General features: G+C 33.6%; 2 protein-coding genes across 2 annotated transcripts; both read right to left on the reverse strand.

Annotated features, from left to right (window-relative positions):
• Positions 1-72: 72 nt before the first annotated feature.
• fkbp1aa (FKBP prolyl isomerase 1Aa) lies at positions 73-2,396 on the reverse strand. The gene is made up of 5 exons (XM_051117551.1): positions 2,231-2,396; positions 1,982-2,029; positions 1,145-1,257; positions 722-896; positions 73-434 (listed from the first exon to the last, which is right to left on the reverse strand). The coding sequence occupies exons 1-4, from the start codon at positions 2,373-2,375 to the stop codon at positions 768-770; spliced, it is 435 nt and encodes a 144-aa protein (XP_050973508.1). The 5' UTR covers positions 2,376-2,396; the 3' UTR covers positions 73-434; positions 722-767.
• Positions 2,397-5,304: 2,908 nt separating this feature from the next.
• mfsd2al2 (major facilitator superfamily domain containing 2a-like 2) lies at positions 5,305-24,289 on the reverse strand. Its single transcript, XM_051118118.1, has 14 exons — positions 24,088-24,289; positions 23,853-23,966; positions 22,151-22,275; positions 19,098-19,230; positions 18,798-18,876; positions 14,597-14,742; positions 14,063-14,153; positions 11,465-11,586; positions 9,409-9,492; positions 9,041-9,124; positions 8,744-8,856; positions 6,244-6,387; positions 5,827-6,003; positions 5,305-5,732 (listed from the first exon to the last, which is right to left on the reverse strand). The coding sequence occupies exons 1-14, from the start codon at positions 24,175-24,177 to the stop codon at positions 5,393-5,395; spliced, it is 1,842 nt and encodes a 613-aa protein (XP_050974075.1). The 5' UTR covers positions 24,178-24,289; the 3' UTR covers positions 5,305-5,392.
• Between the last annotated feature and the right edge of the window lie 1,334 nt (positions 24,290-25,623).

Below are 25,623 nucleotides of genomic sequence, written 5' to 3' on the forward strand. Positions count from 1 at the left end.
TGACTCTCAAAATGGAATGACGCACCTGTAAACGCACCAGTTTCCCAATCAACACATCAGAGACCAGCTTGATCTTTTTATAAACAATTTATTTTCAAGTAGTTTTGTTTTATACTTAACCAGATTTCCCCACCAGAGTACTTATTACCAGCTCAGCCACAACCCTGTTGCTGTGATCGTGTTTACAACACAGAAATCAAATATAAAAAGAGAGAAGGAAAGGGGAAAAAAAAAAAAAGAAAAAAAAAGAAACGTGTGTCTTGGTGAACTTCCATTAATTGAGAGTATACCAGTGATTATGTCAAGCAGAAAAGAAATAAAAAGGCAACAAAATATACAAATGCAAAACAGAGCTAAGCTAAGTGGTATCGCTATTAACACTAGCCCCTTTTGAGGATCACATGCATGAAGCAATGTTCCTTAAAAAGGTTGACCTGGAAGAAAACAGAGAGAGAGAGAGGTTAAATAAACAACTAAACCGTCTTCCTCAAAGGCCATAAATAAGATTATGAGGGTTTAATCTAAGAGCTTGTTAAATAAACTCTACAGGAAGACCAAGACTAGAATAATCTCCTTTAAAGATTATCTGTTATTAAAGTGATCCATGCAACTGAAGGAACTATCTACAATGATGTTTTCAGGTGTCATGCAGTCATAACACGTAGTAAACATCAAGTAAAAGAACTTCAAATTATAAGAAAAGTAAAAACTTTGCACCTACCCTGAAAGAATGAATAGGGAATAACCTGAGTCCAATTGTGGGGGCTTTACTCCAAGCCAATCAGCTCCACATCAAATATGAGGGTTGCATTGGGAGGAATGATGCCCGGGTGCCCCTTGCTCCCATAAGCAAAGTCCGGAGTGCAAGTCAGCTTGGCACGCTGCCCGACACTCATCTGTTACAAGAGGGAGAGGTGCCAAATTAAGAAACAATGAATGGAGCTTCAAAGAAATGACACGGCTTGGTCATCAGAACCACAAGAGAGCGCTTGTACGTTGAAGCAAAAGGAACGTTTTCCAATTAGGCCGAGATCTACTTTATGAACATGTGCCTTCAGATAACAGCTCAATGTAGGGCAGGCAGATTTATATTGCAAACCCATTTTTTAAGAGAACATCAAGAGGAAAGTGTTTATTAAATTACCTGGGCTACTCCCTCATCCCAACCACGGATGACTTCCTGTTTACCAATTTTGAATTTGAAAGGCTTTCCCCGGTCCCGGGAGGAGTCGAACTTGCGTCCATCTGTCAGAGAGCCTGTCAGAGAGGAAAAATAGGAATTAACATGGATATGAATGACGCTGCGTCAACCCGCACACGCACGCAGGCGCGATTTCACATTACCAATAAGCGTTTACCACGAATTGTTCAATTTTTCATTCATTTCAACAGTACAGCAAATACTAAAAATGGCCTTCCATGGCTGCAGATCAAAACAGTTTGCTATGAAAACATAATGACCGCTTGGATGGAAATATATGCGCATTATAGATCCCGGATGTTCGAGTCAAAAGGTTTTTGACAATCACGGGCAGGTTCAAACCAAAGCATTTTGAAAATCACACCCACGGAGAATTCGAACGTCAACATTTTAGCGGCGCAACATTCGAATCTAAACATTCCGGCCATCACAAGCGCGCTAAAAAAAACGTTCGAATATGACATTCAAAAACGTCTAGTTTGGCGGGGCTGCCGCGATTTTTTATCTCATCATTAACGACAGCAATATAACCACTGAATGTCGGCAAAAATAGGCCAGAGCTTTCAAATCCGATGAGGTTAGACGCTTTTAGTAGCTTTAAATAAAACTAAAGATCACAGATGTTGCACATATTAGAGGCTAGTTGCAATCTCAACGATTTAAAGCATACATGAGCCGATCACGGATGCCAAAGTGTCTATTGTGTCAATGCGGCTAATAAGCTAACGCTGGCTAACACCCTTCATGCGATTCATCAACACGATCACTTATCAAACTTACCCACATAGTGCACGACACACGTCTGTCCTTTTTTAGGAAAGGTACTTCCTAAAATTCAAAACAAGCAGAAAAACATGTTAAAAATGAACGGCAAATCCTGTGGGAAGAGGTTAGTGTTTAGCTAACAGGCTAACGCCCGTGATGCCCAAAACAGGCAGAATGTGTCTATTTAAAATGCGGCTTATTTGAGATATATAAGTGTTGTACTGTGTGAATTGTCGATGTGTTTCCGTCTGTGGTGCATTTTACCGTCTCCAGGAGTAATAGTTTCAACCTCGACTCCCATCCTGGCTGCTTGTTTTGACTCCTGAAGCTCTGCACACAAAATGCGCTTCAGTAATTCAGTAATTGTGATTGAGGGCAGAAACCCCCTGTCTGCGCCACACACGAGCATGCAGCGCCCCCACCGCACAAACGCCGAACAGCGCCCTGCCTCTGAACGTTTATCAAGCACAAATCGACATATTAACGACAGTTGTAACTCTAATTCCATTTAATACGACACGCTTACTTGGTATTAGATAAGTACTACTATCATAAATAGAATGCACCTGTTTCTCTTTGCACTGTTCATGATCTTTTGATAATCATCTACCATTTCTATCTCCTTCACAACCAGATCATCTGCATTTTAAAGTTACTTTAATATAATACTTGAATTTTATTCCAATCTAATTTACAGTAGTAATGCAACTAATAAACCTTTAAGGCCATAGGCTATATTAGTGTAAAGGTAAATAACATTATATGAAATAAATACTGCAATCTTGTGACTCATACCTTTGGTCTACCTTAGTAGGCGTACAATAATATTAATGTGGTAGTTGTGTTTATTTCCTATGGAAGCCCGTCTCCACCACTGACAAAAAAAAAGAAAAAAAAAATATTGCGACTTTTTAAACTCAGAATTGTAAGAATTTGCAAAAGTCAGAATTGTGAGATATAAACTCATAATTGTTTGTTATAAAGTCAGAGTTTTTGACTTTTTTTCTCAGAATTGTGTGATATAAACACGCAATTGCACGTTAAGTCAAAATTGTGACATATAAACTCACAATTCTGAGAAGATCAGTCTTTTTGCCCCTCAAAATTGGACTTTAAAGAAGTCCAAAATATGAGATACAAATTCGCAATTGCGAGAAAAAAAGTGAGTTTATATTACACAAATTTGAGAAAAAAAGTCAGAATTGTGAGATATAAACTCATAATTGTTTGTTATAAAGTCAGAGTTTTTGACTTTTTTTCTCAGAATTGCGTGATATAAACACGCGATTGCAAGTTAAGTCAAAATTGTGACATATAAACTCACAATTCTGAGAAGATCAGTCTTTTTGCCCCTCAAAATTGGACTTTAAAGAAGTCCAAAATATGAGATACAAATTCGCAGTTGCGAGAAAAAAAGTGATTTATATCACACAATTTTGTGAAAAAAAAAGTAAGAATTGTGAGTTTATATTGTGCAGTTCTGACTTTATAACTCACAATTGCGTGTTTATATCTTATAATTTTTTTTCTCAGAATTGCGTGACACAAGGTTGCAATAACCTTTTTTTATATTTATTCTGTGGCTGAAACAGGCAGCAAAATAAAGTGGAATTAAATAATAAATTTACATTTGTAAGTATACAAGAGCACTAATATACTAGTACTTAATCCACTGCACTGAGACTTTAGGGTCATTCTATAATTCTATAAATCAATATAAAGCCCTGATGCTTAATTTTCTAGTACACAATTATATTTTTTTCCAGTCACACTACTATATATTGAAAAAGCCGTATCTTTTGTTTAAAAATGATGTTCATATCACATACAACCCTGCTATTCAGCTGTCCAATTTTGTAAAGTTGCTCATTCTACTCTGAATTTAAGCATTAAATTACTTCAAATATAAATTAATTTCATAGTTTTGCCTTCATTTAGATTAGGTTATCAAGACATTTGGGTGTGCTCTTCAAAAGTAATAAGTGTTTATTGTGATATAACTTGTTTTATTTGTGTCCGAAAAACCATTGTCAACTAAGTTACCCACTAGAACTCCCCCTCAAAAAAGGAATTTGTCCCATGCTCGTATAATTAGCACAGTATGATGATATTTTTTCTAGAAGCACATGGATGAAACACCACAAGTTATGTTCTCTCTCTTTCCCCTAATATTGTTTAAATTAGCAAACCTGTGTCAAGAGTGGACTAATTGACTGTCAACAGTGTTACGTATTATTGCTGCAGATTTAACAAGACTATTTAACTAAAACGTATGTTTTACGAAAATTTTCTTCTAAACATACCATATGCTCAGTAAATCTAGACTTCCATGTTTGAGTACAGGCACAAAACACTAAAAATGTCAACTAAGTTACCTGTCAACTGTGTTACCCAGTAAAGGTAACATGGTGGACAGTAGCAAGCATAGATGGTATTTTATGCACATATTCCTACAGGTCACGCTTATTTATATAGTACTTTATACAATATAGATTGTTTCAAAGCAGCAATGTTAAGGTCATGTTTGGGTTTTTGTGAAACAGGAAAACTGTTTTCTTCACACTGTCAAATTCTAAATGTACTCTTTATATACTAATTAATTAATTATATATTAATTATAGAATGACCCTTTACTGTTCCCCAAGTATAGTAGACCCCGCCCATAGTGCTACAAACCACGCCCACCCACAATCACAAGCCACGCCCACTGCAAAGAATTTTCCTCCTCGTTTTCACTTTTCACTATCGCCTCCTAGTGACAAGGAATACGTATTATTGTCCTTACAGTATATTAGAAACAGCAGAACTCATCCTATTTTTTTTCATATGGTTAAAGCATGTTAATTATTAAATTATATTGTAATTGTGTTTGCGTCTTTCAGACAAACTGTCTACATTAGTGGTGAGGCATTTTTAATGACTCCTTTTTCAGGTTACGTCAATTGTCCATATGAGCGAGTCATTGAATCAGTTTACTCAACCGATTCGTTCAAAACACTGACTCAGGAACGCCACTCCTCTTCATTTCTCAGAGAGCATGCCTCTGCTTTGCTTTTGTTTGCAACAGATGAAGTAAGTGACAGTATTGTGGCTACAATGTAAGTTAGGCTACTAAATGTTAACTCAAAGTGAACTTGTAGCGAATATCAGCGTTGTTGTGATTTCCCACGCCGTCTGCCTAAAGCGAATCACAGCTGTTTGGACTGATATTCAGAAGCACGCTTGTTTGTATGATATTACTTACCAGCCTTCCGTTTTTGATTATAATTTACAAAATGCTAAAACAATGTCAACAAATTCTATAAAAGAAGGGGAAATCTGACATTCAGGGAGTTTATTTAGGGAGTTAACTGTGCATTTCCATACAGACATATTTGCTTGTGAAGTACTTAATGCATTGATGGCAAACTCTGCAGTTTTAAACATCTACACCCATGTAACTTTTGACCTCTCATCTGGAATGTCTTGACACTTAAGTGCACGTTCATGTATTTTACTCAATCTTGATTCATTAAGTTTCACACTTGATTTATATTGCTTTGGTGATGTTGGGTAAGTTTTTGATTTATGAAATTGGATTGCTGACTTGGCACCCGACATCCTGACATGTGAATCAGCACTTGTGTTGCAGTGTTTTTGAGAAGGCTGACAGGCATTAAGATGAGATATTGTTCTAGCCTTTGATTTAACAATAAAACTTTGACTAGAGTCATAGATTTGTTGAAATATGGGAACATTTTCCTCTTCTAAACTGGCAGTGTTAGACCTAGAAAAGCAAAAGAAAATACAGAATACAGTATTATTAACATTCATAAGTTACATATTAGATATGGGCTTTGGCTGACACTCGTATATCCCACCTTGTGTTTTCGAGATCTTGTTGAATCTTTTTCCGACGTGCTTCGTTGATTGGATACAGATAGAAAAACACTAAACCCACCAGCAAAAAGGTGATTGGAATGGGAGCCAGAAGTAATTTCAGTGCCAAGACGACTCCATCCGCGTGACTACATGCACCTGCTTTATATCCTGTGAAGCTTCAACAAAACACGTTGCTTAGTGTAAATATATCAAAGTAAACATTTCAGGCTTCTACAGACATAAGCTTGATTTTGTTTGTTCAGACAGTGTTTAAAAACTTGCAGGACACAGAGCTTGAACAATCATACTTGAATATAGTGCCAGTGTTCTCAGTATTATAAAAAAAAAAAAAACTGACCAGCTGCCACTTTAAATCAGGCATTACATTCGCTTAGAAGGAGCGAGTGCTGACTCACTGTAGTGTCATAGTGGAGATGGCAGCAGACAGACCTCCTCCAAGCTTGTTGCAAAACCTTGAGCAGGAAAAAAACAGGGGCTCCAGGCCTTTGCAGGACGGGTTCTGAACAGCAAACTCATCCACTACATCTGGCAGCATTGACCTCAGCAAAACAAGGCATTTTAGGCATTCAAACCAGGTTTTTACATTTTCTGAAGAAATGTGACTGATGTTTCCCTGTGCAAAACTCACAAGCACCATACTTGCAGTAGGCTATGTGTTTGTAAGGATGTTCGGAGTGGTTTTAAGTGCATTTCTGTGGGATTTCTAGGGTGTTGCTTACTGGCCCAATTTCCTGTGCTTCCATATTTTTGTGTAAATCAGTAAGATTTTGTCACCCATTTTATCATTTGGCAGGCAAAATTGTATGCCTGTTTGCTTGTGGAAGTATGAGAGTGTCCAAGATGAAGAAAAGGAGAAATGTTTAAAAAATCTAGTTTAAAGGAGAAGTCCACTTCCAAAACAAAGATTCACATATAATGTATTCACCCCCTTGTTATCCAAGATGTTCATGTCTTTCTTTCTTCAGTCGTAAAGAAATTATGTTTTTTGAGGAAAACATTTTAGCATTTTTCTCCATATAATGGACTGATATTGTGCCCCGAGTTTGAACTTCCAAAATGTAGTTTAGATGCAGCTATAAACGATCCCATCTGAGGAAGAAGGGTCTTATGTAGCGAAATGATCGGTTATTTTCATTTAAAAAAAATAAAATTTAAATACTTTTTAATCTCAAATGCTCGTCTTGTCTTTCTCTCCCTGAACTCTGTGTATTCTGACTCAAGACAGTTAGGGTATGTCGAAAAACTCCCATCATATTTTCTCCCTCAACTTCAAAAATCATTTCAAAATCATCCTACATCGCTGCAGAAGTACCGACACAGTCTTTGCAAAGTGAACATGCAAAGAAGATCAAACACCCTTAACAAAAAAGGTAAAACAGTGATAAAGGATGATTTTGAAGTTGAGGGAGAACATGAGATGGGAGTTTTTCAACATACACTAACTGTCATGAACCGGAAAAAAACAGTCCAGGCAGAGTAAGACAAGATGAGCATTTGGCATTAAAAAGTGTATAAATTGTATTATTTTTATTAAAATAACCGTTACACTAGATAAGATCCTTCTTCCTCGACTGGGATCGTTTACAACCGCATTTGGGATCGTTTGAAGCCACATTTAAACTGCATTTTGGAAGTTCAAAATCGGGGCACCATATCAGTCCATTATATGGAGAAAAATGCTGAAATGTTTTCCTCAAAAAACATAATTTCTTTACGACTGAAGAAAGAAAGACATGAACATCTTGGATGACAAGGGGATGAGTAAATTATTGTTCTGGAAGTGGACTTCTCCTTTAAAGGACATTTATTAGTCATTTATCTGTGATAGTTTATCACTCTAAAATGTTGTGTAACCATAAAATAAAAATACATACATACCAACATACACACACACACACACACTACTAGTCGAAAGTTTTTGAACGGTAAGATTTTTAAAAATGTTTTTAAAGAAGTTTCTTCTGCTCACCAAAGTCCTTGATCCAAAGTACAGCAAAAACAGTAAAATTTTGAAATATTTTCACTATTTATTCATTATTTTATTTATTTTCTATTTGAATATATTTTAAAATGTAATTTATTCCTGTGATTTCAAAGCTGAATTTTTAGCATCATTAGTCCAGTCACATGATCCTTCTGAAATCATTCTGATATTCTGATTTTCTGCTCAAAAACAGCTCAGTAGAATTTTTTTTTTTTTTCAGGTTTCTTTAATGAATAAAAAGTTCAGAAGAACAGCATGTCTGAAATAGAAATCTTTTGACATTATAAATGTCTTTATCATCACTTTTCGATTCATTTAAAGCATCCCTGCTAAATAAAAGTGTTAATTTCTGTAATTTATTCTATAATCTCTCTGCTGAAAAATTAGCTTTGATCACAGGAATAAATTACATAATAATAAAGTGTTGTAATTTTCATAATTTCAGTTTTAATGAGGCTTTTTTTAAAGGCTTTTCTTCTGAAGTTCAACCCAAAAAATCATGTTAAAACATACTCTTCATAAACTGATATTTAAAACATGATTTGTATGAATGGCATTTTAATAAATTAATAGATTCAGACAAGTAAATTGCATAATTTCATTGACCCATTTACTAGTTTATACTCCCTAACTCTCTGGTATAAGCAGTGATGCTTGCTTTAGCAAACACCACTAAATATATGACCTCTTCATTGGGTATGATGTGTATGAATCATTAAAAGTAATTTAACTGACAGCGTAACTAAACAAGTGCATTATAGCAAAAGTGATGGCAATGTCCAACATAAAACTGATTTGAAGATTTACCGATGGATCACCAAGTGCTAAACTCTCAATGCTGGAGAACGCTGGCCTGATTAGCAGAGATGAACAGCGTAAAGTGGACAGATCTAGGTCTCACTGTTACTCACCATGGTAACAAGAACAGTGCTGCTAAACTAGATCCAGCCAAAACACACATGACCATGTACGTCGCAAAATTCTCTGACATGGAAACTAGGACCACCAGTGCTGGTATGAGGAGCTATGGAGAGAAACAGGCAAATATCATATTGATTGCCTTGAAAAAATGTTAAATGGTTTTACAGTGGGAACAAAATTGATAGCTCAAGTTTGTGTGAGTCTACAACATTTCAGCTACTAGGGTGCATCACCAGGACCTCTTTAACCAGTTTCTTTAGCATCACTCTTAAACCAAGGAAACTTACAGGTAGACCTATAAAAAGAGCAGTTTTCTTGCCCAGCCGCACAAGGATCATCTGCCACATTGGCACTGATATGGTAGCAGACACCTGTATACACATTAGGACATCCAGGGAATTAAAAATCTCATAAACCATGCTATAACATTTTTCATTAGTGTAATTAATTCTGTTTTTGGCAAATCAAAGTTTATAATGGATTATGAAGTAGAAACGTCCAGTCATGGATGCTGATTGGTCAATGAAGTGTTCAAGTAGTGCTAAAATATATGTATATAGTAACACTTGTGACACAATAACTAATGTTTATGTTACTGCACAGCACCATTTTGAGTTTGATTATAAAATTACCACATTTGCAGGTCTAGACTTACCAGTATAGCTAACATGAGATACTGGAACTGAGCTCCTAAACCAGCAACATGAGTGCAAAACAATGTGAAGTTCCCCAAAGACATCTGGAAATGAACCCAAAAAGATTTTCAGCAATGTCAGCAAGCATTATTGAAGCACTCTTATATAAAAATGAAATTATTTGCTGTTAGTCAGTGCCTAGCTTTCAAATAAGCATTTTGTTTTTATCCATTACACCAGGAGTGCCCAAACTCAGTCCTGGAGGGCCGGTGTCCTGCAGAGTTTAGCTTTAACTTGCCTCAAGACCTGCCTGGAAGTTTCTAGTAGTGTTGTCACGATGCCAAAATTTTGTCTTCGATATGATACCTGACTAAAATATCACGATACTACAACTAAACCGATACTACGAAAAAACATAGAACAACAAGAAAAGTAATTGAATAATAGATGATCCGAATGGATTCATAGGTATCTATTGAAACAAAGCATTTCATCTCCTGTTTAAAAAATAATAAAATAATAGTAATCACATGCCAGTGCCACTGCACAGGATTATGGTGAACAACTACTGAGCCTACAGGTATGCAGAGATATTGGTAAGTTAGCTTAAAGGATAAAGCCAAATCTTATTTCATGATATAGTAATTTTATTTCACAACAACAATTTATATCATGACATAGTCATGTTTTTGTTATATTATCTTTGTTATTAATAATAAGAACCTAGATGCAAGTGACAAACTAAAGGACAACTACAATAAAACAAAGACACAACTGAAATAAAGAGGGCCCTATGAAATCTGTTTTATTTTTTCCTAAATTACATTTTATTTTTTCTAGACTCTATTTTAATGGTTACATAAAAAAATATACACTACCGTTCAAAAGTTTGGGGTCAGTAAGACTTGTAATAGTCTTTAAAGAAGTCTCTTATGCTCATCAAGGCTGCGTTTATTTGATTAAAAATATAGAAAAAAAAAAAACAGTAATATTGCAAAATGTTTTTACAATATAAAATAATGTTTTTTATTTTAACATACTTTAAAATAGAATTTATTCCTGTGATGAATTGATTCCTGTCATTCTAATATGCGGATTTATTATTAGAATGATCAGTGTTGGATAATATCAACAGTTGTGCTGCCAAATATTTTTTGGAACCTGTGATTTTTTTTTTTTTGAATAACAAGTTTAAAAAGTACAGTGTTTATTCAAAATATAAATATTTTATAACAATGTAAATTATTTATTATTAACTTATAATAAACTTTTAATTATTAACTTAATACATCCTTGGTGAATAAAAGTATTAATTTCTTAAAAAAAAAAAAAAAAAAAAAAAAAAAAGAAACAATAAAAATGTTCTGACCCCAAACTTTTGAACGGTAGTGTATATATGTATATATATATATATATATCAAAAAGCCTGTCTAATTGAATCTAATCTAATGTTTAATTGAAATCATGAAACTTGCAGAATTTAACAGCAATTTATTAAAAGTTTAACAAAAAATAATTTTTTAAGGCTCTATGAAATACGTTTTATTATTTTTCTCAAATTCAGTTTTGTTTGGGAGTCCATTAATTTTCTGGATTCTGTTTTAATCATTTCATTGCATTTTAATAATCAAAAGCATGTCTAATGAATTTATAAAAGATAATTAGATTTGATAAAGAATTAATTTATTATATACAAGCGTCATGCGTATGTAAACAAAACTGTGCGTCTGCGCCATTCACTAACACAGACACACAGAAATACAGCTCTTATTAAAATACATTCTTACAATACCGGTACTAGTAAAATGCGGAATCGTACCGTTTTTAAAAGCAGGGTATCACGACACTTTTTAAGTACTGGTATTTCGTGCAACACTAGTTTCTAGTATCCCTAGTAAGAGCGTGATTAGCTGGTTCAGGTGTGTCTAATTGAGGTTGGAGCTAAACTCTGCAGGACACTGGCCCCCCGGAACCGAGTTTGGGCACCCCTGCATTACACAATCTCAAAAAGTTTTTAATATTTTAATTGCATGTAAACATTTTACATGTACTTTATAAGTACACCAGAAATCTGACCTGAAAAGCTAAAGTGGAGAAGAGGAAGCCCAGGACCAGATGCTGGTATGACGCATGGCCAATCAGCTTCTTCACAGCGTTCAGGTATGTAGTGTTCATGTGACTCTGACCACTGAGAGGCCCTACAGGAGCCAGAGAGAGAAACAACAATACATCTTTACAAAGCTTTGAAATTTGACACCGAACTGGTGAAGAGTTAAGAGCTTGTTTGGTGGGATTTTATTCGTAAACAATGAGTTCACAATAGTTCAAACACATACTGGTTCACTGCCTGATAAACGTCCAAAATGTAGCCTACTGTAAAGTTATTTTTGTAGTGTTAAGAGTCCTCAACAAACCATCATGCTCAATAATATATTCAGGGAATCTAGCAAAAAATAAATAAATAAATAAATATCTTGGTAAACAATCACTTCACTACAGTTCAAATTTCATATTGTTAAGAGTCCTCAGTAAACCCTAATGTTCAAGGATACACTGCCGATCAAATGTTTGGGATCAGTAAGGTTTTTAATGTTTTTAATGGAGTCTCTTATGCTCATCAAGGCTGTATTTATTTGAATAAAAATACATAAAAAACAGTAATATTGTGAAATATTATTACAATTTCTAATATTGGCTTCCTATTTTAATATACTTTAACATATCATTTATTTCTGTGACGCAGCACTTTATTTACATCAGCCTTCAGTGTCACACAATCCTTCAGATGCTGATTTATAAATGTTGCAAACTGTTGTGCTGCTTAATATTCTTAATATTTTTTTTTGGAAACTGATATTTTTTCAGAGTTCTTTGGTGAATAAAAAGTTAAAAAGAACAGCATTTATTCAAAATAGAAATCATTTCTAACAAAAATAAGTCTTTTTTATCACTTTTCGTCCATTTAACACATCCTTGCTGAATACAAGTATTCATTTCTTAAAAAAGAAATAAAATTTACTGACCCTTACTTTTGAATAGTAGTGTATATGTTAACACAAAATTTCTATTTTAAATAAACACTGTTCTTTTAAACTTTTTATTTATCAAAGAATTCTGAAAAATGTATCACTGGTCACAAAAAATATTAAGCAGCACATCTGCGTCCAACATTGATTATCATTTGCATATTAGAATGATTTCTGAAGGATCATGTGACCCTGAAGACTGGAGTAATGATGCTGAATTTTAAGCTTTGCTTCACAGGAATAAATGGGTAATTCCATGCAAATATCAACCTTACCATGGAAAAAAAGTTTTTACCAAAAGTTTTTTATACTGATAGCACAGATGTCAACATTTGGTGGTTCAAATACCCATATGAGGTCTCACTTAAAGTTTTTAAAGCATTTTTATTTTATTTTATTTTATTTTTTATTTTCCATAGTCTGGAAAGTGCTATTTTCAGTCTTGTCACATCCATAACAGTACATATTTCTTATAAAATAGACACAATAAAATAAAGTAACAGTAATATGTGACCCTGGACCACAAAACCAGTCTTAAATTGCTGGGGTATATTTGTAGCAATAGCCAAAAATATATTGCATGTGTCAAAATTATTGATTTTTCTTTTATGCCAAAAATCATTAAGTAAAGATCATGTTTCATGAAGATATTTAGTAAAAGCCCTACTGTAAATATATTAAAACTTAATATTTGATTAGTAATATGCATTAGTTAGAGCTTCATTTGGACAACTTTAAAGGTGATTTTCTGGGTATTATTGCATCTGGTTTGTGCATTTTAATTTGCAGAATTTCTACAAAGTAACTATCCTTTTTTGTCACATTTATAAAGCATGATTATTTCCCTTTTTTAACAAAGAAAACTCGTGCATAGATTTATGCGTGTTTAGACTCTATCAACAAGGGTTTATTAAAATATAAACAGATGGTTCGGTATATTGGTAACACATACATTCTCTAAGCATTTATATGTCACATCCATAACACAAAATGTCACATCCATAATGCTGGGTTTGCCCAAATTATACTTTAAAGTATATTAAAATAAAAACTGTTATTTTTTTTTAAAACAGCAATAATATTTTACTTTTTTTTCTCTGTTTGATTAGTATAAAAAACTTTCTAAAATCCTACTGATCCCAAACTATTAAATGGCCGTGCATATTCAGGGAATCTGGCAAAACAAAACAAACAAAAACAAAACAAAAAAAGTTTTATTTGTTAGTCAATTCACTGCATTTCAAAGCCATATTGTTGTTAAATCCTGTTAAGAGTCTTGTGCTCTAAATTCAGGGAATCTGGCAAAACAAACAAAACAAAAAGGTTTTATTCTTCAATTCAGTTCAAGGGAGTCTCATACTCTAAATTAAGGCAATCTAGGAAAACAAAAACAAAACAAAAAACAAGATTTTATTCAAAGATTTGTTCAAAGCCATATTCTTTTAAAATGTTGTTAAGAGTCCTAAAAAAAACATAATTTATTCACTACTGTTCAAACCCATATTGTTCTGTGGATACACATCCAAAATGTACCCTACCATTAAGCTATTGTTAAGCTAATAAGGGTCCTCAACAAACCCTCATGTTCAGTAATATATTCAGGAAATCTGACAAATGAATCTTATCTGTATAAAAATGTATGGCGCACCTCTTTGTTCTTTGACCCCCAGGAACAGCACCATACAACAAACAAAGAAGAGAGCGCTCATGACCAGTGCTGATATCATAAAGGCTGTTCTCTGATGGGAAACACAGACATAAATGTACAATAAGTGCATATGCAAACAGTCTCAGATTGCAAAAAAGTGTACTAACCAGTCTACATATAAGAAACTTGCTACTGTGGTTCCAAACAATGTCTTAGGTAGATTACAAGACTTAAAAGTTGGATTACATGTCAGAGTGTAATTTCACATGACGCCACAGACTAACAGTCCCTGAGGCACCAAATAAATCTGCAAATTGCTTTTAAAAGATTGAAAGTAATTGTATAATTGACACACTACACAGAACCAAAATTACACCCCAAGGTTAAAATCCTTTTTTTATAGCTTTTGTTCAGATGTCTAGGTATGAGCAGTATTACAAGTAATGCTTTCCAAGGCAAGCGAGTAACATCAGAACATTTGCATTACTCAGTATTTTAAAGTGTGATGTTGGTGTGTGGGTGTTTTCGTGTTACAGTTTCGCGCAGCGCTGTGCTGTGTGGGAGATCCGGTGTTTGGTCCACGTTCAGACAAGCTTGATCTCTGTCTTTGTTATACACCCACAGCACCTGACCCTGAATCACAGCCGCCATCAGCATAGCAAACGCCTCCACACTCATCCCTGACAGAAAGAGGGTGAGACAGATGTGCATACAATCATACAGCAGCTGATAATACCAACTACTGCTCAGCCACCATACACTTCCTGCTTGGATTGATTTCTTCTCTCTCTCTCTCTCTCTCTCTCTTTTTTTTTTTTTAGTGTTGGCAGTGTAATAATAGGTTACAGTGGCTCTGTTTCAAAAACTAGTGAGCTGTCTACTGCCTAAATGGGCAGCTGTCTTATAAGACAGCATTCTAACTAAAATGGAACATTGTAAATGACTGATTTGGAACGATCTGTGTAGGTGGCAACTGTGTGCCTCACACAAACCTCGTTTAAACGATTGAGTTCTGTTTGTAACTGTAGCATGTAGAGCATCAGTTCTTTCTGTTACAATGTATTAACACTAATGAAGTGGGCTGTATTGTATAACAGGCGATCTTTTGGGAATACACTATCATTCAAATGTTGCTTGAATTTATTTGTGCAAGAAATTTTCTGAAAAAAAAAAAAAAAAAAATCCATATTATTCCCTCCAGTCCACTAATGTGTTATTTTGCCAACACTTTGTGGCCTATGCATACTAGCTTGCTTGATTTACATTAGTGACACACATTTATGTGTTATGTTCACTTAACATTACATGAGCCTAAGCTCCTTTCAAAAAAATCCATGCAAAAGTTAATATCAGATAAGTTTAGAATACAGGGTAGGATGTACCGGATATTCTTCAGTTTTATGCAAAACTGAAATACGACAAATAGATTATCAGATCTCTGTCATATGGCCAAAAAAATAAGCAAAAAACAAAACAAAACAAAAAAAACAAACAGCTTTTTGCATAGTTGTGTTTGACACATGACCACTATAACTATTGTATCTTACAAGGTAACACGATGTAACTTTGCTCTCACTTAAAATGTGTCTCCACATTAAGTCCTTAAATTTGAGGGTATTGAACCTGAAAAGTCATTGAAAGGTCTTTGAATTTGAAGTTAACCAAGGTGTGGGAACCCTGTGCTTTTGAAAGAAGTCTTTTATGCTCAATGAGGTTGCATTCATATAATTTAAAATACAGTAATATTGTGAAATATTCATTTTTTACACTTTAAAATAACTTTTAATGTATAGTGATGCAAGGCTGAATTTTCAGCATCATTACTCCAGTCTTCAGTGTATGGAAGCCCGTTTACACCGTTGAATAAAAAATAAAAATTGCGACTTTTTGTCTCACAATTCTGAATTTATAACTTGCAAAAAAAGCCAGAATTGTGAGACAAAAAGTCGCAATTACGTTTTTAAATTTTTATATAAACTCACAATTTTGACTTTTTTTCTCAGAACTGTATGATATAAACTTACAATTCCTTTTTTCAGAGTTGTGTGATATAAATTCGCAATTCTGACTTTATAGATATAAACTCACAATTGTGAGTTATAAAGTCAGAATTGCAAGATATAAACTCACAATTCTGACTTTTTTCTTAGAATTGCGTGATACAAACTCGCAATCCTGACTTTATAGATATAAATTCACAATTTTGAGTTATAGGCAGTTATATAGGCAGTTATATATTTCACAGACAGTGCTTAGGCTAAACCAGGATTAGGCCATAGCTCAATTTAGGACATTTAAGTAACTTTTCTAAACGTGCCTTAGAAAAAAAACATTACTGGTATCCATCTTAAGACAAAACAAAAGCATTGATATATTTTAAGATCAATCAATGCAAGTTTCTTTCAGTTGAAACAGCTCAGACTTATGTTTTAGTCTGGGACTAGGCTTAAGCCTTGTCTGTGAAATCTCGCAGACAAGTTAGAATTGTGTGATATAAACTTGCAATTGCGAGTTATGAAGTCAGAATGACAAGATATAAACTCACAAGTTAGTTTTTTTTTTTTCTCAGAATTGTGTGATTTTTAAACTTGCAAGACTTGCAAACTCGCATTTGCAAAAAAAAAAAAAAAAATCAGAATTGCAATTTTGTCTTTATTTCTTGCAATTGTGAGTTTTTATCACACAATTCTGAAAAAGAAAGTCAGAATTGTGAGTTTATGTCTTGCAATTCTGACTTTATAACTCACAATTATGAGTTTATATCTCTAAAGTCAGATTTGTGAGTTTGTATCACGCAATTCCAAGAAAAAAGTCAGAATTTTGAGTTTGTATCACACAATTCTGAAAAAAAAATCAGAATTTTGAGTTTATATCTTGCAGTTCTGACTTCATAACTCACAACTGCGAATATATATCATGCAATTCTAACTTTATTACTCACAATTATGAGTTTCTGTCTCTAAAGTCAGAATTGCGAGTTTGTATCACACAATTCTGAAAAAACGTCAGAATTGTGAGTTTATATCTCTGAAGTCAGAACTGCGAGTTTGTATCAGGCAATTCTAAGAATGAAGTCAGAATTCTGAGTTTATATCTTGCAGTTCTGACTTTATAACTCACAATTGCGAGTTTATAATATCTGTAACATCAGAATTGTGAGTTTGTATCACAATTCTGAAAAAACTCAGAATTGTAAGTTTATATCTTGCAATTCTTTTTATAGACTTTTTAAGACTTTATAACTCACAATTGCGATTATATATCATGCAATTCTAACTTTATTACTCACAATTATGAGTTTATAAGTCAGATTTGCGAGTTTGTATCCCGCAATCCTGCGAAAAAAGTCAGAATTGTTAGATAAAAAGCCACAATGCCTTTATTTTTTTATTTTTTTATAAAAAAAGGGGCTTCCATATCAGTCACATAATCCTTTAGAATTTGAAATTGATACTTTTGTAAATATGTAAAATTCATTACTTTTGATCCACTTAATGCAGCCTTGACGGTTTTAATTTCTTTCAAATGTAAACCTTACTGCTGACAGTCTTTTAAATCAGTGGTGGCGAACGTCGGTCCTGAAGAGCCACAGCCCTGCATAGTTTTGCTTCAACCCTAATCAAACACACCTGATCAAGCTGATCAAGGTCTGAAGGGTTACTAGAAAGCAACAGGCAGGTGAGTTTTAATTAGGGTTGGAGCTGAACTCTGCAGGACCGGAGTTCGCCACCCCTGCTGTAAATGATAGTGTACATTACAGCCGTGTTGTTTTGCATTCTATTATTTGCATTATTATTTGATCAAAGGTAATATGAGATGTATTAAACAAACAGATTAACGTGCTAGCGGTATAATAATAATAAAAATAATAAATATTTAAATTCACATTCAATTGCTTTATATATGTACAGTTATATGTAATAGTATATAATTTCAGAATATATTAATGGTTATATTTACATAGTTAATATGACATCATAAATTTTTTATAATCAGGCACTAGATTTATGACACAGGGTTAGGAGATAATTGTTTCCAAACAATTAGTGTTCTTTTTAGCATCATTATATACAATAAAATATTTATAAATATTTTGAATTAGCTCTTATTTTTATATTGTCAGTTTTCATTTTAATTTTAATTTGTTTTAATAATTTTGCAATGTGCTTGATATTTTTTTTTAGTTTGTAAAAATATTTAAATTTAGCTTTAATTTATTTGAGGTTTTAGTGTTTTTAGTACTTTAAATTATACTTATTTCAGTTGGTTGGCAATGTATCTAAATTTTTGTAAAGCTTTTTTTTTAGTTAACATTTTTCATCAAATAAATAAATACATTTTTGTTTGTTTCAGCTATATTTTAATTAATTAAACATTTGTAATAGTTTTAGTTAACAGTAACGACACTGCGACAATGTGTTAATGTTACTAAGCTAGTAACATAATACTCTAAGAGGCGTAAAAATCTATAGCAAAACAAACAATGAATAAAATAGTAAAAAGAGTAAAACTCACTCTCATGTTGTTTCAAACCTGTATGAGATTTTTCTGCGGAACAGAGAAGGGGAATGTGTGAAGCGTGTGCTGACTGCTCTTTTTTTATGTAGTATTTCCTCAGAATTTCTCCTTTTGTGTTCCATAGAAAAACGTCACATTTTTTTGAAACAGTGTGATTACGAGTAAAAATGATGACAGTGTTTGAATATGTGAGAGCTGACGATTAAAGAGTTCTCACTGTAAGCTGTGGCAGAGTCTCTGTCTTGCTGATCTCCTCCCAGAAACATGTTGAGGGATGTATATGGAACACTGTAGCACTGCAGGGAGCAGAACGTTCACTTTGAGCGAGTCAGAGAACAGCACAGCACATGAAAGACGTGCGGGGGAAGCTGTGATGTAACAGCCATTTGACCTCAATAATGAACACTAGAGTGCCGCTAATGGAAGCCGGCTAATTTGGCTGTTACATAAAAAGCATCAGATGGTAAAAGGACAGGCCATATGTTAGCGATTGAGAGAATAAGAAAGGAAGTCATACACTCATGAAGGTCTCGAAAAGACAGCTGATGGTTAGGTACCAGGACACGCTGAACGCTGAGCTCATGGCATTGTGGGGGATGAACCAAAGGAAGATGTAAGCGAGAATAGCCAATGGCATTGACAGCACAGTCCTGAGACAGGAACAACCAGATTAGTCACATCAAGCAGGGAAAAGCAGGAGACTTCACTTCAGAGACATTACATTTTCAACACTTGAATAGGATGTAATGTTTTCAGCTTAAAGGTGTAGTTCACCCAAAAATGAAACTGACCCTATGATTTACTCACCCTCAAGCCATCCTAGGTGTATTTGACTTTTTTCTTTCAGACGAATTCAATCGCACCCAATTTTTTAACACAACGCATATCAATTCACTTCGGAAGGCCTGATTGTATTCATCGGAAAGAATTAAGTCGTATACACCTAGGACGGCTTGAGGTTGAGTAAATCATGGAGTAGTTTTCATTTCAGGGTGAACTGTCCCTTTAATGTCTGTAAACAACATTTGTGGTATACTGTCTGTCACAATAATTATGACTCATACATCAGTGTGTAAAAACAAACAGGAAGTGCGCTTACAGTGCAGAGGCCAGGTGGTTTAAAAGCATAAATGTGTAAAAGCTTATTTATTGATTTATTTGTTTATTTAGTAAAAATGTAAATGGACTATAAAAGTAAACTATAACAGGGTAAACTTTTATAAAGGTGAATTGGAGATTAGGGCTGTGATGATGGCAGATTTTTTCAGTAGTGGTAATGGACCAACTGCTAAAATAAACATGCACGTTTGTTATGTTTCAAAATTACACACACACATATATATATATGTATATGTATATATGTAATTTTGAAACATAACAAACCTGCGTGTTTATTTTAGCCTACAAAACACTAAAGTAAATCAAATCAAATAAATTATGCAGTTAAATAAGAAATAAGAAAGTAGCCAAAATCAGAACGGTAAATATTAAACAAACATTTGTTGCATAAATTCACCCAGCCCTTGTCTGACGGCTCATCAAAATTACCAGCCCGAGTCCAACTGGAGCCCGAGTCTTTTCTCTCTCTTTCCCATTAACCTACACTGTTGCATCCACTGAAATGGCTCAGTTTTGTTTTTAATAGGAACATGGTTATATTTCTTTTCCTTTAATTTTAAGTTAATTTAGAAATACGTTTGGAACATTTTTGGTTTGTTACATTAAGCTTTTTGCTTTTTAACGTAACGACCAAGCGGCCAGAGGCAGGCAGTGAGCTGATCACAGCCTATGTTTGATTAATTTTGCCTTCTCAAATCATCACGACTTGCCTAAAATAAAATCTTCAAGCATTTCACAATGTTGTTTTAAGATAACGATTAATTAGATAAATGCACGCTATTATGCGCATACAATCGTTTGTTGGAGAGTGGAAGCTAAATGCGCTTTGCAGGACATTGAGGCGCCAGCACAATCTTACAAAAAAACTTAAAATACACCGCAATCTTTGCTCATAAAGATAAGCGTAATCATTCGGAACTGTAAATGGTTTAATTTTATTTACATGCACTCACAACTTTTAGTCTGGATAAATATATCTATAGAAAGCTTTACATTATTACTTTACTACTTTAAAACAAAAAAAAATTCAAATCGAAAACAAAAACTCTTTCACTATAAAATGCATTTCTCTCTAAAGGCGGGTCCAATGAGCAAATGGTGAGTCAGGATCATCATCTTTGCGACACTGGATCTGAAAACACTACTTTATTAATAATTCATTTCCTCAATGTCCTTATTTCCCTCCTACACATTCATGGTAATTACTTTTCCCGGAGTTTTGCAAGCTTTAGCCTATTGTGTGCGAATGAATGTGGATCTTTTCCTGCAGCCGTGAAGGCACTTGTGCTCGCTGCTGCTGCCAGCGGGGAGACTAAACATTTATATTTATGTCACAAACATATTTGTATTTATATTTATATTTATATATACACATATATGGGCCATACAGAAATTGGGCCATCATATATGGACCATTCTACAGAAATTCCACAGAAATTGGTGCAAACTGATGTCCCACAACCAAAATAACTCATTTAAAAAGCATTTAAGTATTCAAATCTTAGATCTTCACTAAGATCCTTTTATTATCTATTGAAACCCACAATAATATTTAAAATGTCAGTAAGCTCAACATATATAAAATCATCATTTATTGGGTACTTCCAGTTAGGCGGTGGCTGTCACAAACCCTAACTACTAAATTTCTACTTATGAAACATTTAATGTTATTTATTTATTTTTTAAAGATATGTTTTTGATTTAGTAAAAAAGTGAAGTTAAAAGATATATTTATTTTATATTTTCTTTGTAAAAAAAAAAAAAAAAAGTGTCCCGCATTTTACGTCACTACCGAAACAGTGTATGTTTTAGTCCAATGGCTGAGACTGATTTTAACTACACCCCTACATTTATGATCAGGAAATATTCCTGTGTCCCCCTCTCTCATAGTTACATGTTGAGTAGATAGGCCCCATCATTTCGAGGTAAATGTGTTCAAAAGTATGAAAAATCTGTGTTATTCCATAACATTTAGTTTTTATATGTGTAATTGTAATTGTTATTGATTTACCTCTGAAAACGTTTTAATAAAATAAAAAAATATATATATATATATATATTTACAAGGAGGATGTCAGCAAAATCTTAATAGGTCAATATAACGCTTCTTGATTTATATATTACTATGTTTCGGTAGTTACAAATTTGGGGAGAAGACAAATATTCCAAAACTTTCTGAAAATACAATATGAGAAATAACTACTAGAAATGTGTTCCTTGGATATTATACAATTTGCATACATTTTTTTTTTCTTTGAACCAATTCTGTAGAATCGCCCACATATATAAAAACGTACTACCAAGATGCATCCTCTTGGTTTATGAAAAGGGTCTCAATACTTTTCAATACCTTAATGGAAACTCATATCTTTAACAAATCCAAACAAAACAGGTCTGGGCAATTTTTTTAAATATGTCATATTATTCATGTCTCAAAGTCTTACCACCCACCATGGAAGGAGTCTGCCGATTTGGGTCCAGCTACTGCTGCTCACTAGATAGCCAACAATGGGATCAGTCACGGCATCCCAGGCATGACTGATGAACAGAATCAAAGATACAGAAAAAGCCTCTATCTGCACACCAAACAAGAGCAAAACAGAGAAATGAGGGTAAATGTGGGAATGTATATGGCAGATAAGATTGCTGAGATTAAACGCTTCTATGCAAAAAATCTCAGACATAAATCAAAATGGGTTTATTTGGATAGTGCTCTTTCCTGGTCTTTTAGTGCAAAGTGCTACTACCCTCCCCTTAAAATATGAAAATCCTTTTTCTCCATTGACGGCCATTCAAAATTAGCAGTTTTAAAGGGGTCATCGGATGCTAAGTTCACTTTTTCATGTTATTTGAACATTAATGTGTGTTGGTGTATATGTACAAATCTACCCTATAATGATAAAAATCCTTGCAGTGGTTTTTAATTGATCTGTAAAAATAATGTCCCCTTTTTCAAATCAAGCCGTTCTCAGATGCCTGTCGGTGTGCCTTTACACCAACAGAGGCCGCTCCCAAGATAGTTGATTGACATGAGTGTTTTACCTCAGATCAGCTGTAACAGTCCGACCTCCATTGTTTCGATGCTGGAGCAGGGATGTAAGTTAGACAACAATATCTCAGATTGAGGTGTTGTGTTTCTGGATGTAATAATGAACATAGTGGTCGTCACTTATTCCCGACATCTGAGCCGCTGAAGATGCAGTGGATTATGTTTGTTTGTGATGGAAATGCACCTCCTAATCTACATATATCCGTCTATGTTCACGCGAATCATTAGTGATCCAGCTTCACTTACAGCAGAAGTGAGTATAAGGTTTTTTTTTTTTTTTTTTATGTATCTTTGCGATTGCCTTTCCTAATAATGTGCTAGTTAGCAAGTTTAGCGGGTAAACGCGGCAAATGTGGCTAAAGTAAACAGTAAACTCGTCACTCCACAGAGAGAAGAGAGGGGCGGGGCGACCAGAGCTCATTTGCATTTAAAGGAACAACCCCTTAGAATGGGTTGATTTTTGCAGAGCTCATTTTGTCAAGGTAAAAAGGGTGTTGTTTTACACAACCATTGAGAATTTTTAATCATCATCCGATGACCCCTTTAAACAAATCTCTCATTATATTGTAGTAGATGTTTTGGCAGGTCCCTCCAAAAAGTGTGAAGCAGGCTTACATTTTTCCATTATTAGCTTTTTCCAGGTATTATAAACCTTGGTTATTCCAAGTGGAAAAAAACAATTGTGTACATAATATTGTATCAAAATGTAGTAACTTGCTGCATTTCTGAAATTACCACCCCTGGCTAATGTAATTTTTAGGTATTATTTTAGCTATCCTGGTATGATTCAGGCACTTACATGATCCAGTCAATTCCAGGTGATTAAAATAAAGTCCTGGCCTACACCTTTTTCCATCTTTTTTTCACATTCACATACAAAACATTATGGGAGTAAAATTGGTTGTGCATGTTTTCATGCTGACTTTAAACTGAAATAATTATTAGATCAAGACTAAATACACAGAACACTGACTGAAGTTGATGACAATATGGCAAATGCAAGTAATGATTGTCTGTGGTAAGAATGTATTTGACCGTATAAATCTTTGTTAAGCCATCTTTGGACTACAGTTCAGCCAAAGATGAGAAAATGCAGATTCTTACCTGCACTACATCTAACAGAAAGATCTGTAGAGAAAAACCCATAGCAATGTTGGTCATCTGATATGGTACACCACCTACTGCATAACACAGCTTTCTGGAAAGGGGAAGCCTCACCTTATTGTGAAGACACAGAAAGAGCAACAAAGACAGAGACACTGGCCTTTTAAAAATGAAAAAGCATACAAAAGTTTAAAAGAGTATAGATGAACTGCAAAACACTTTAAGAAGAACTTACAGGGGTCTCTTGTCTTTCTCTGTTGCCATGTTCATCACTGATACATCTGAAAACACCCTGTTCTTTATCCGGCCGTGTTGAAGTTGCCATACTGTTGTGTTGATTGTAGGCCAGATTGGGTTTTGGTAGTTTGTTTTTGCGTACTTTTTAATCATAACCGAAATCTACCATAATTTGCTCATTCTGCTGGTTTCACTAGTGCCTGTTGAATACTAAGTGGAGTGAAACCAGTGAAACTAGTCCAGCTGAATCCTGATTTCACTGATCCTCCCACAGGAACAGCACACTGTAACTAGAGCTGCTGTCGGTCACATAGGGACTACTTTTACAAAGTAAACACGATTTGTAGAACAACATTGACTTATTTTATTTAATTGATCATTTTTCATTATAAACTTTCATTTGTTGTGTTACTGTCTAGATTTCATTGAAAGAAAGTGTTTCATTTAGAGATTAAAAAAAAAAAAAACTTTCAAATTTAGTATATCAAAAAGGATCTGATCCCATTCTTAGAAGCTTTTGGCCTATTATGCAATTTATATATATACATATATATATATATATATATATATATATAAATTGGTTTAGTTATTTTAGTTAAAATGTCATTGGCATGTTTATTGCAAACCAGTTTTACTTCAGATAGTTTTAGCAATAGTTTGAATTAGTTCTTTTAATATTTTCTCTTGAATTTGTTTTTTTTTTTAAGTTGTTGCAATTTTTCTTTTTTTTTCTTTATTGTTATTAGTAGTAGTAGTATTTTTAAATATGTCTATATCATTTTATTTTTATTTTAGGTATAAAAATACATCAAGTTAAACTAAATGAGAAATGTTCCTTGGCTGAAATAATGAAAAAAAAAATCAGTTAATGTTTACTTTACTTAATTGTTTTTTGTTTGTTTGTTTGTTTGTTTTGTTTTTAGTTTCCGTCAGTTCGGACAAGAGTATAAATACCATACACCAGAAAAAAATAGAACCAACTCAATTGTCTTTTAAAAATAATAAAGTAAAATACTTTACAATGTTTCCATTAGTTAATGTTAGTTGTGAATGTATAAACTAACATGAACAAACAATGAACAATACATTTAGTACTTTGTTTATTAATCTGTGTTAATGTTAGTTAATGAAAATACTGTTGTTCATTGTTTGTTCATGTTATTTCGCAGTGCAAGCACAACTTTTGATTTTAAAATGCATAAGTAGATGTTAAAATTTACATTAAAAAAGATTAATAAATTCTGTAGAAACATTGTTCATTCTTAGTTCATGTTAACTGATGTAGTAAACTAATGTTTACTAATGAACCTTATTGTAACGTGTTACCAGTAAAATATATAATATGAAAATATCTAATGTAATATGAATAATATTTATTTATTAAAACAATCAAGATCAATAATTACATTTACTGTAAAATTAAAATTAAATTGAATATTAATTAAGATTTTGCCAAATATTCACCCAATAAATTACCATAATTGTCATAAATTGTCAGTTTAACACTATGACACAAATCATTATGGGTATAAAA

The sequence above is a fragment of the Labeo rohita genome, chromosome 8 (assembly GCF_022985175.1).
Source record: "Labeo rohita strain BAU-BD-2019 chromosome 8, IGBB_LRoh.1.0, whole genome shotgun sequence".
Lineage (NCBI taxonomy): Eukaryota > Metazoa > Chordata > Actinopteri > Cypriniformes > Cyprinidae > Labeo > Labeo rohita.